The following is a 13017-nucleotide window of genomic DNA, read 5'->3' as shown; positions in this document are numbered from 1 at the left end:
TCATGTGCTTTTGAACATTGGCTACAAGCACACATGCATGGTATGTTGTGTATTTTTTTTTAAGGGTGCTTTAGGAACCTAATTTTCCATTAATAGTACATGATGAGATTTGTAATTCCTTTGCACTCTGTGCAGAAGATTTCACTTTAAGTGAACCATGAATTTTAGCAGCTGGATAGAGAGGTTTATAGTGGATTGAATGTTTGGAGGTTTGGAAATTATCAAGTCATTTACAACCACAAAGTTAACCTAGATAGACAGAAGTAACACTCTTCCTACTATTCATCTTTTAAGTTTCAAAAATAGCTCTCTGACTAATTAAGCTGCTTTCATTTGAAACAGAACATTCTGAAGGAACATACTGATGACGACCAGAATCTTGCCATTTCGGGGGTCCCTGTGGTAGCCTGGCCTAAGAAGACCACAAAGGTAATAAGTCACATTTGCTATCTTTGCTTGCTAATCATTTCAATTCAAGGTTTCAGTATTCATTCTGCTATAGTTTGATAAGATATTTAGGGGCTGTTAGCTTTCTTATGATTGATCCCATATTTTAATTGGCTTATAAGTCAATCAGATGGTGAAACACAGCATTCAGATGCTTCCATAGGGAGAAACTGTTTCACTTCCAGTTTTAAAAAAAAATCTGTTTAATCCTTATTTACGCATTTGAATCTTTTAAAAACAACTAGAAATTGTACTGTTTTCAGACACTTTTCACATTCATGCAACAAGAGCATTAATGTAAAAATTTGAAATTTGACAGCCAGTTATTAAACCATGATAAAGTCTGAGAATGTTCCACTTGCAGGGCCAGTGAGATTCCATGCGCAGGACCAGACAGACAGGCAGAACTGTAGGGTCTCAATGTGTGGATGAGACGATGGTGTAGGGAGGAGGGGTTTAGATTTATTAGGAACTGGGGAAACTTTTGGGAAAGGGGGAGCCTATACAGGAAGGATGGGCTCCACCTAAACCAGAGTGGAACCAGATGGCTGGTGCTTAACATTAAAAAGATTGTAGTCAGTTTTTAAACTAAGGGCTCTGGGGAAAGCTGACAGGTGTGGAGGAGCACATGGACCAGAGAGAGACATCTCTTAGAGAATCTCCATTAATAGATCCTCCCCTATGTCCTAGTAAGAAGGAGAGGATGGAAAACGATAAAATACAGGTAGGATATGATGAGAAAATGAGAAGTAAAAATCTTAAATGAACCAAACTGTACCATAGAATCTTTATAGATAGTAATTCCATGCTCTAATAAAAATATAGCAATAGGGATATATTACCAACCACTTGACCAGGATGGTGATAGTGACTGTGAAATGCTCAGGGAGATTACAGAGGCTATAAAAATGAAAAACTCAATAATAATGAGGGATTTCAACTGCCCCCATGTTGACTGGGTACATGTCATCTCAGGACAGGATGCAGAGATAAAGTTTCTTGACACCTTAAATGACTGCTACTCGGTATAGCTAGTCCTGGAACCCACAAGAGGAGAGGCAATTCTAGATTTAGTTCTAAATGGAGCACAGGATCTGGTTCAAGAAGTGATTATAGCTGGACCGCTTGGTAATAGTGACCATAATATAATTAAAATTAACATCCCTGTGGTGGGGAAAACACCACAGCAGCCCAACACTGTAGCATTTAATTTCAGAAAGGGGGACTACACAAAAATTAGGAAGTTAGTTAAACAAAAATTAAATGATACAGCACCAAAAGTAAAATCCCTGCAAGCTGCATGGAAACTTTAAATAGAGTCTCAACTTAAATGTATACCCCAAATTAAAAAACATAATAAGAGAACCAAAAAAGTGCCACTGTGGCTAAACAACAAAGTAAAAGAAGCAGTGAGAGACAAAAAGGCGTCCTTTAAAAAGTGGAAGTTAAATCCTAGTGAGGAAAATAGAAAGGAGCATAAACTCTGGCAAATGAAGTGTAAAAATATAATTAGGAAGGCCAAAAAAGAATTTGCAGAACAACTAGCCAGTGACTCAAAAAGTAATAGCAAAATTTTTTTAAAGTAAATCAGAAGCAGGAAGCCTGCTAAACAACCATTGGGGCCACTGGACGATCGAGATGCTAAAGCAGCACTCAAGGACAATAAGGCCACTGCGGAGAAACTAAATGAATTCTTTGCATCAGTCTTCACGGCTGAGGATGTGAGGGAGATTTACAAACCTGAGCCATTCTTTTTAGGTGACAAATCAGATTTAGGTGTCATTAGAGACGGTTTTGGAACAAATTGATAAACTAAACAGTAAAAAATCACCAGGACCAGATGGTAGTCACCCAAGAGTTCTAAAGGAACTCAAATGTGAAATTGCAGAACTACTAACTGTAGTCTGTAACCTATCATTTAAATCAGCTTCTGTACCACATGACTGGAGGATAGCTAATATGATGCCAGTTTTTAAAAAGGGCTCCAGAGGTGATCCCGGCAATTACAGGCCAGTAAGCCTGACTTCAGTACTAGGCAAACTGGTTGAAACTATAGTAAAGAACAAAATTGTCAGACACATAGATGAACATAATTTGTTGGGGAAAAGTCAACATGCTTGTTGTAAAGGGAAATCATGCCTCACCAATCTACTAGAATTCTTTGTGGGGGTCAATAAGCATGTTGACAAAGGGGATCCAGTGGATATAGTGTACTTAGATTTTCAGAAAGCCTTTGACAATGTCCCTTACCAAAGGCTCTTAAGCAAAATAAACTGTCATGATATAAGAGGGAAGGTTCTCTCATGGTTGATAACTGTTAAAGATAGGAAACAAAGGGTTGGAATAAAAGGTCAGTTTTCAGAATGGAGAGAGGTAAATAGTGGTGTCCCCCAGGGGTCTGTACTGGGACCAGTCCTATTCAACATATTCATAAATGATCTGGAAAAAGGGGTAAACAGTGAAGTGGCAAAATAAGCAGCTGATATAAAACTACTCAAGATGGTTAAGTCCCAGGCAGACTGTGAAGAGCTATAAAAGGATCTCACAAAACTAGGTGACTGGGAAACAAAATGGCAGATGAAATTCAGTGTTGATAAATGCAAAGTAATGCACACTGAAAACATAATCCCAACTATACATATAAAATGATGGGGTCTAAATTAGCTGTTACCACTCAAGAAAGAGATCTTGGAGTCATTGTGAATAGTTCTCTGAAAACATCCACTCAATGTGCATTGGCAGTCAAAAAAGCAAACAGAATGTTGGAAATCATTAAGAAAGGGATCCATAATAAGACAGAAAGTATCATATTGCCTCTATATAAATCCATAGATGTGGTACTCCCATACCGTGAATACTGTGTGCAATGTGGTCGTCCGATCTCAAAAAAGATATATTTGAATTGGAAAAGGTTCAGAAAAGGGCAACAAAAATGATTAGGGGTATGGAACGGCTGCCGTGTGAGCAGAGATTAATAAGATTGGGACTTCTCACCTTGGAAAAAAGACGACTAAGGGGTGATATGATAGAGATCTATAAAATCATGACTGGTATGGAGAGAGTAAATAAGGAAGTGTTATTTATTCTTTCTCATAACACAAGAACTAGGGGTCACCAAATGAAATTAATAGGCAGCAGGTTTAAAACAAACAAAAGGAAGTATTTTTTCACACAACACACAGTCAACCTATGGAACTCTTTGCCAAAGGATGTCGTAAAGGCGAAGACTATAACAGGGTTCAAAAAAGAACTAGGTAAGTTCATGGAGGATAGGTCCATCAATGGCTGTTAGCCAGGATGAGCAGGGATTGTGTCTGGGGACCTGGCATTGGCCACTTTCGGAAGACAGGATGCGAGGCTAGGTGGGCCTTTGGTCTGACCCAGGATGGCTGTTCTTCTGTTCTTGTTAATGGTGGTGCCTGTTCAAAAACTGAGAATTGCTTATACATGTAGTAAATGTTTTTGACAGGAGAGAGGGTGTTTGACTCCTGTGTTCTAGTCCCAGGTGTGTAGACTGTGACAAATCACTTATGTTCTCGGTGCCTCAGTTTCCCCATCTGTATATTGTGAATAATACTCTTCTTCTTTCACAGGGGTATTGTGAAGCTTAATTAATGTTTATAATTCATTTGATCTCATTAGCTGGACAATGATGAAAAAGGACAGTGTATTTAAATAGTGGCATATTTACTAAATTCCACAGTTACACAACCCTAGCAGCAGCTTTGTTACATTAGAAAATGTTTTATAGCTATACTTTTATTGTCCTTTTGTATTCTATTAGCTTCATAATACATAGTTTCTCCAAAATATCACTGTCAACAAAGATCACGTTTCTTTCTGAAAATGTGTTACTTACTATTGCTACAAGTAACTCCTAAAATCACTAGAAAGAGACTAGAGAATAAAATTATTTTTCTCTTTTTTCCAGTTTGTCTACTCTTTGTATAATCTCTTTCAGCCCTTCCCTTCTTTGGTCAACCAATTATCCCAGTTTACGTGGCTCTTTCACATAGCAACAAGGAAGAGTGAAACTTAAAAAAAATTGTTGAGATTGTAAACCTCAAAAAATGTCAGGGAGGACTGAGGCAGATGTAAGACCTGAAATACTTTTCAGTTATTTTTTTTAACTTTTTATTTTTTAGATTTCAGATTGATCTCTCATTAAATACACATTTATGTTCTAGATGCAAAAAGAACGAGGAGTACTTGTGGCACCAGCAGTGTTTATAGTGTATAATATATATATTTTAAAACCTTTCTAGTTAAATAATTACCACAGAAATTAGGTGGCACCAAAGGAGCCAAATTAGTAAATGACATAGGTCTTAAAAAAAACTGTGTAATTTCATCCTGACTTGGGAGAGTGGAATGACCTTCAAGTACCTGCTTAATGGAAATAACATGTTTTAACAACCTGGGTAGCTACCTGAGAGATAGGGATGCCCTGCCATGAGGGCTCGCAGAGAAATCTCTATGTTTTAGAAGCCTTCTATAGGTATGTTTACACTACAAAATTAGGTTGATATTATAGAAGTAGATTTTTAGAAATCAGTTTTATACAGTCGATTGCTTATGTCCATAGTAAGCGCATTAAGTCGGTGGAGTGCGTCCTCACTACTGTGGCTAGCATCAACTTATGGAGCGGTGCACTGTGGGTAGCTATCCCACAGTTCCCGCAGTCTCCGCCGCCCATTGGAATTCTGGGTTAAGCTCCCAATGCCTGACGGGGCAAAAACATTGTCGCGGGTGGTTTTGGGTATATGTCGTAAGTCGCGCCACCGCGCCCCTCCCCACCCCCCCGGTGAAAGCAACAGCAGACAATCATTTCGCGCCTTTTTTCCATGCAGACGCTATACCCCGGCAAGCACGCAACCCGCTCAGCTTAGCTCACCGACACCGCTGCTGTCGTGTCCTGGGTGCTGCTGGCAGCAGACAGTGCGGTAGGGCTGCTAACCATCGTCATACACCGCTTCTGCTGCAACTCTGCTCTGCTGCCATTGTTTCGATAGTGAATTTCTACATGTTGTCTGTCATGGGCTCCCGGCTACGTGTGTTCTTCCTCGGGAAATGTGCATGGTGCTAACGGTCGTCCTCCACCGCTTCCGTTGCAACTCTGCTCTCCTGCAGACGCCATACCACGGCAAGCATGGAGCCCGCTCAGATCACCGTGGCAGTTATGAGCATTGTAAACACCTTGCGCATTATCCTGCAGTATGTGCAGAACCAGAACCTGCAAAAGCAGGCGAGGAGGTGATGGCAGTGCGGTGGCAAGAGTGATGAGGACATGGACGCAGACTTCTCTCAAAGCACGGGTCCTGGCAATTTGGACATCCTGGTGGCAATGGGGCAGGCTCATGCCATGGAACACCGATTCTGGGCCCAGTAAATAAGCACAGACTGGTGGGACTGCATAGTGTTGCAGGTCTGGGATAATTCCCAGTGGCTGTGAAACTTTTGCATGCGTAAGGGCACTTTCATGGAACTTTGTGACTTGCTTTCCCCTGCTGTGAAGTGCAAGAATACCAAGATGAGAGAAGCCCTCACAGTTCACAAGTGAGTGGCGATAGCCCTCTGGAAGTTTGCAATGCCAGACAGCTACCTGTCAGTCGGGAATCAATTTGGAGTGGGCAAATCTATTGTGGGGGCTGCTGTGATCCAAGTAGCCAGTGCAATCACTGAGCTGCTGCTATAAAGGGTAGTGACTCTGGGAAATGTGCAGGTCATAGTGGATGGCTTTGCTGCAATGGGACTCCCTAACTGTGGTGGGGCGATAGATGGAACGCATATCCCTATCTTGGGACCGGACCACCTTGGCAGCCAGTACATAAAGCGCAAGCGGTACTTTTCAGTGGTGCTGCAAGCACTGGTGAATCACAAGGGACGTTTCACCCTTATCAGTGTGGGATGGCCGGGAAAGGTACATGACACTTGCATCTTCAGGAACTTTGGTCTGTTTGAACAGCTGCAGGAAGGGACTTACTTCCCAGACCAGAAAATAACTGTTGGGGATGTTGAAATGCCTATAGTTATCCTTGGGGACCCAGCCTACCCCTTAATGCCATGGCTCAGGAAGCCATAGGCAGGCACCCGGACAGTAGTAAGGAGCTGTTGAACTATAGGCTGAGCAAGTGCAGAATGGTGGTAGAATGTGCATTTGGACGTTTAAAAGCGCGCTGGCGCAGTTTACTGAGTTGATTAGACCTCAGCAAAACCAATATTCCCATTGTTATTGCTGCTTGCTGTGTGCTCCACAATATCTGTGAGAGTAAGGGGGAGACATTTATGGTGGGGTGGGAGGTTGAGGCAAATTGGCTGGCCACTGATTACGCGCAGCCAGACACCAGGGCGTGCTGCGCATCAGAGAAGCTTTGAAAACCATTTTCATGACTGGCCAGGCTACGGTGTGACAGTTCTGTTTGTTTCTCCTTGATGAAAACCTGCCCCCTTGGTTCACTCTACTTCCCTGTAAGCCAACCATCCTCCCCCCTTCGATCACCGCTTGCAGAGGCAATAAAGTCATTGTTGATTCTAAATCATGCATTCTTTATTAATTCATCACACAAATAGGGGGATAACTGCCAAGGTAGCCCCGGGGTGGGGGGGAGGGGAGGAGGGAAGCACTGGGTGGGGTGGTGGATGAGGGGAGGAGGGAAGGACAAGGCCACACTGCACTTCAAAACTTATTGAATGCCAGCCTTCTGTTGGTTGGGTGCCCGGAGCTGTGCCACCCCCCCCCCCCCCCCCCCCGGTTCTTGGGCCTCTGGGTGAGGAGGCTATGGAACTTGGGGAGGAAGGCAGGCGGTTACACAGGGTCTGCAGCAGCAGTCTGTGGTCCTGCTGCCTTTTCTGCAGCTCCACCAGATGCCGGAACATATCAGTTTGGTCCCCCAGTAGCCTCAGCATTGCATCCTGCCTTCTCTCATCTTGCTCCTGCCACCTCTCATCTCGCTCGTCCCTCCTGTCCTCTCATTCATTTTCTGCTTTCCTGGACTCTGACATTGTTTGCCTCCATGCATTCTGCTGAGCTCTTTCAGTGCGGGAGGACTGCATGAGCTCAGAGAACATTTCATCACGAGTGCTTTTTTTTCGTCATCTTATCTGTGCTAACCTCTGGGATGGAGATGATAGGGGAAGTGTTGAAACATTTGCCGCTGGGGGAGGAAAAAAAGGGAGAGTAGTATTTTAAAAGACACATTTTAGAGAACAACGGGTAGACTCACAGTGAACCAAGCTGTTAACATTACATAGCACATGTGCTTTTGGTACAGGGTCGCATTTTGCCTTTTATATTGAGGGCCTGCTGGTTTGGTGTGAGAGAGAACACTTGCAGGGCCGGGCAACAGAATTCGGCTTGTAGGCAGCCATGGTAAGCCACAGTCTTTCGGCTTCTTCAACCTTCATAACTTGGGAATGGTTTCAAACAGCAGCACCCTCCTTTCCCATACCAAGCACCTGGTGGGTTGGCCATTTAAAAGGAGGGGCTGTGGTTTTCGGGTTAACATGCAGCACAAACCCAACTAACTCCCCCCCCCCAATTCTCTGGGATAATCACTCTCCTGAGGATAACACAGAGAGATAAAGAATAGATGTTGCTTGAATGCCAGCAAATACCGGGACCATACGCTGCCATGCTTTGTTATGCAATGATTCCAGACTACGTGCTACTGGCCTGGCATGGTGAAGTGTCCTACCATGGAGGACGGAATAAGGCTGCCCTCCCCAGAAAGTTTTTGCAAAGGCTTTGGGAGTACCTCCAGGAGAGCTTCATGGAGATGTCTCTGGAGGATTTCTGCTCCATCCCCAGACACGTTAACAGACTTTTCCTGTAGCTGTACTGTACTGTACTGGCCGCGAATGCATCCCAAGTCTTCAGGGCAAATTAATCATTAAACACGCTTGCTTTTAAACCATGTATTATATTTACAAAGGTACGCTCACCAGAGGTGCCTTCTCCGGCTTCATGGTCTGCGAGCCCGCCTTGGGAGGGTATTGGCTCCAGGGTGATAAACAGTTCCTGGCTGTCAGGGAGAATGGTTTCTCTGCTTGCCTGCTGTGCACTATTCTCATCCTCCTCCTCCTCATCTTCCTCATGCCCAAAATCCTTATCCCTGTTGCATGAGACTCCCCCATTGCAGGTGTCCATGGACAGGGGTGGGGTAGTGGTAGCCCCCTCCCCCCCAAAATTGTTTGCCTCTTTGGTTTTTTGGTAGGCTTGCCTGAGCTCCTTAATTTTCATGCGGCACTGCTGCGGGTCCCTGTTGTAGCATCTGTCCATCATGTCCTTAGAGATTTTTTGCAAGTATTTTGGCATTTTGTCTTTTGGAACAGAGTTCTGATAGCACGGATTCGTCTTTCCATACAAGCGATCAGATCCACTACCTCCCGTTTGGTCCATGCTGGAGCTCTTTTGCGATTCTGGGACTGCATGGTCATCTGTGCTGATGAGCTTGCCACGCTGGCCAAACAGGAAATGAAATTCAAAAGTTCCGGGGCTTTTCCGGTGTACCTGTCTAGTGCATCTGAGTTGAAAGTGCTGTCCAGAGCAGTCACGCTACCCCAAATTCGACCCGGCGATGTCGATTTCAGCACTAATCTCCTCGTCGGGGAGGAATACAGAAATCGATTTTAGGAGCCCTTTAAGTCAACAAAAATGGCTTCATCATGTGGACGGGTGTAGGATTAAATCTGTCTAACCGTGTTAAATTCGACTTAAACTTGTAGTGTAGACCAGGGCTATGGAAGTTTCATTTCTAAATAAATTATGAAATTATATGGAGTAAAAAAACTGTTAGCCTAATTTTCAAAGGGGTCCTGGATGGGGGAGGGGGGACCTCTGAAGTTCTACAAGGAATTTTGTACTTGCAACTTTTTGCTCAGATATTTCTTTCTGCATTCATTTATGTGCCCACCCATACACAAAATATCTGATCAGAAACTTGTAGGTGTGTAAGTGATGGTATTGTTTAAGAGGCTGCTTTAGAAAATGTGGCCCATTATAATTAACTAATATTTAGGAGTTGACAAACCCATCAGAGCTGGGAAATTTAAAATGAGAGTCAACACTATCCTCGGCTCCTCAGCGAGTCTTTAATGGAGTGTTAGTTTTATTTGTACATTTCCTGGCTTTGGGGGTTTAAAGTTGAATAGATATTTTTGAAAGATTATTTTTATTAGTACCTTTATTCAGTCAAAGTCCACTTAACCAAAACTGTTAGCTGAAATTAAATTGGCTGTACTGAGCACAGTTGGTCAGGATACAGGATTTATCTGTCACCCAAAAGCTGTTGCTATTAAAAGCTGCTGATTAAACCACATCCTACAGGGCAGTTGGCACAAATCTTTTTTTAATTCTTTTCTTTTCCTTGGTTATTGTTTGTTGTTGTTTCACAGATTCCACAAATCAATTGGTCTATGGTAGTGCAAGTCGTACTCTGGATGCCACTGCATGCAATGTGCTTGTGTTGCCACTAGCCCCTACTGCAGTAAATAAGAACAGTAAAATATTGTTATAGACTCTCTGTTTGAATATAAATGGACAAATCTTTACTGGTAACATTTTAGTGCCTATGTGACTTATTTTGACTTCACTTTTGAAAATGTGAGTTAGGCTGCTAAGTCACGTAAACATTTTTGAAAAGTTTACCCAACCACGATGGGCAGATGGAAGGTGCTTAGATACTACAGTAATGGTTAGCAATAGAAAACCTTAGGATATAGATAGGCAGCATACTCTCCGCTCTACCACTGTTAATAGCTGCTTATTTTATCACCTGTTGAGAAGCATTAAGTGGAGCAAGACTTCTGTGACCGGAGGACAAACAATGTGTGGGATTTATAAAATAAAGCTAACAAAAAATGTGATCAAAGAGCTTTTGTGCTGCATCCCTTGGGATTGTGGCTTACGGTAACAACTAGGATCTTAATACTGATGTGTGAGTTTTGTAGGTTTCAAAGTTTGTTAGGCTTCCTGTTCACCTTTAAATTGGAACCCTTGATGTTTATTTACAGTAACATTGTTGAGGATGAGAAATGCAACATATTTGTGTTTTAATCTTACATCTCCTTTGAAAACCCATTGGCTATGTGTGTTTTAATGTTTTTGATACTTTTAACTATTTTAAAAGTCAGTGCAAGCATCACAGTGCTGAAGAACAACCCTGCAATAACAAATGAATACACGCTAGCAAGCATGAACAAACATGGGGGGGAAATCTATAAAGAATCAGACATCGGTTTCAAATTTCCAAACAAGAACAAAGATTTAAAAAATATGAAAAATCCCTTTTATTGTTCTCTTTAAAATATGTTTTTCTTAATCTGTAATTAGCATGAATCATTTCTTGAGATAAAACACAAAAATGCATTTTGGGTGGATAATGGACAAATAATTGTGAGTTGGTATTTTCTCAGTGAAGTTCTGAATGGATAAGTATTCATGTCATACAAACCATCTCCACAATTGGTAATAGTCCTCTTATATCGTAACAGAGAAGCCAATGATTGAATGTGATAGGGAGACTTGTCTTAAAGTTGGTTCTTTGAGGCCAGGGTTGAAGCACATTGGCTAGGCAATGTGGGGGGAAGCTTATGTAAGGAGAAAGTGGGGGCTTGCTATGGGGCTTGGTTATGCTATCCCCATCCCCTCTTTTCCATCTCAGAGCCCCTTTAATGAGGGAGAAGATTTGAAACAGAGGAAAAATCCTTCCTAGTGGTAAAACTGGTCAATAGAATGTTGAGTCTTGAAGGCCTTAAGGGTTCCATGACTGTTGAACACAAGACAGGACAGCTGAAGCCACATGGGAATTTTTGTTTTTGTAGTGCATGGTATATGAAGCATACCAAATATGTAACAGTTCCCTTCTCAAGAGCCTTAGAGTCTAATGAGACAGCAAGTATCCTACAGCACAGTACCACACAGAGAGAGAATGGCAAGAAGAGAGCATTGGAGCTGGGATGCTGGCTACAAGGGTGAGGAGTGTCATCTCATTCTAAGTTCATGAAGAAAAACTAGAGAAATGAAGTGAAGGTCAGGAAGAAGAGGCAGTGAGCAGATTACATGGTTCCTGCTGTCTTCAGGGAGAAGTCGCCAGAAGAGATTTAGAAAGACAGAGCAACAGGTGAAGAAGAAAGAATAAAGCCAATGCTGAATGCCAAAACTTACAAAAGAAAAGGGAAATGATTGTAAAGAAAGGATGGGAAAAGCCCAGAAATGAAGGGAAGAAGGACGGAAGTGAGAAAGCAGAGAAGGGAAGTAGGAAAAGTTTGAGGAGAGATGCAGAAAATGAAAGACCAGAGCAAACAAAGAGCAGAAGAAGAGAACCACAGGCAAAGCAGAAGACCCCTGTGGAGAAAGAAAGTGAATAATTTATACTGGGTAAATAATCCAGTAGTATAAGGGCTTGTTTAATTATGATATTGAATTGCTATTGAAAGAAAATTCATTTAATAATCTGAATTGCATTCGAATAATCTGCAAATAATATTTTCATATTTAAAATTGAGTCATAGTTAGTATTATGCATTATCAGCATGTATGAAGAGCCACCAGCATGCTCAGCTCTGTACAAGATGCAAAATAAAGCTAGTCCTTGCAGAATCTAAAATTCTGGGGTCTCTTGCTAACCCTCCCCCCCAAACTCATGATTCACAATGAGTGAACTAGTGGATACACAGGCATGTTAGCATAGCTGGGTATCAGGAAACACCCTGCACACATTGCAGTCCCCCTCCCCCCTTACAAACTTGTGCTGCATGGGGGATGTCTTCTGCTAAGCCAACCCCACTATGTCTAGGCACTGTATTAATACAAATAATAATAGTAGGTCTCCGATTAATGGCAAAATATCTCTATAATAAAGAGAGAACTTCCCTTCAGCTTAGTTGAACAGGGGAATGTTGTTTACCAGCCAGCATCATAACCTTCATGCTCCTTTTGAATTCAGAAATACAAGTAGTCCGATTTGGGAAATAGTGAGACATTTCCTTTACCTTTCAAGCCCATGGCATAATGAGTGGGATCCCATAGGGATCAGTTCTGGGTCCGGTTCTGTTCAGTATCTTCATCATTGATTTAGATAATGGTATGGAGAGTACACTTATAAAGTTTGTGGACGATACCAAACTTGGAGGGGTTGCAAGTGCTTTGGAGGATAGGATTAAAATTCAGAATGATCTGGACAAACTGGAGAAATGGTCTGAAATAAATAGAATGAAATTCAATAAGGACAAAGCAAAGTACTGCATTTAGGAAGGAACAATCATTTGCACACATACAAAATGGGAAATGACTGCCTAGGAAGGAGTACTGCAGAAAGGGTTCTGGGAGTCATAGTGGATCATAAACTAAATAAGAGTCAACAGTGTAACACTGTTGCAAAAAAAAGCAAACATCATTCTGGGATGTACTGTATTAGCAGGAGTGTTATAAGTAAGACACAAGAAGTAATTCTTGCATTAATAAGGCCGCAACTGGAGTATTGTGTCCAGCTCTGGAGACCACATTTCAGGAAAGATGTGGACAAATTGGAGAAAGTCCAGAGAAGAGCAACAAAAATGATTAAAGGTCAA

The 13017-nt window shown here is 42.1% G+C and overlaps 1 protein-coding gene across 5 annotated transcripts in view; it reads left to right on the top strand.

Moving 5' to 3' along the window:
• KDM2B (lysine demethylase 2B) overlaps window positions 1-13017 on the top strand; it is a 167886-nt gene that overhangs the window by 117110 nt on the left and 37759 nt on the right. For all 5 annotated transcript variants that reach the window (XM_077835509.1, XM_077835507.1, XM_077835506.1 and 2 more), the window contains one exon: window positions 343-429. In XM_077835509.1, coding sequence (XP_077691635.1) covers window positions 343-429 — 87 coding nt within the window. The remainder of the gene's footprint in view (window positions 1-342; window positions 430-13017) is intronic.

The sequence above is a fragment of the Eretmochelys imbricata genome, chromosome 15, assembly GCF_965152235.1.
Source record: "Eretmochelys imbricata isolate rEreImb1 chromosome 15, rEreImb1.hap1, whole genome shotgun sequence".
Classification (NCBI taxonomy): domain Eukaryota; kingdom Metazoa; phylum Chordata; order Testudines; family Cheloniidae; genus Eretmochelys; species Eretmochelys imbricata.
This window is presented reverse-complemented; position numbering and strand designations above follow the sequence as displayed.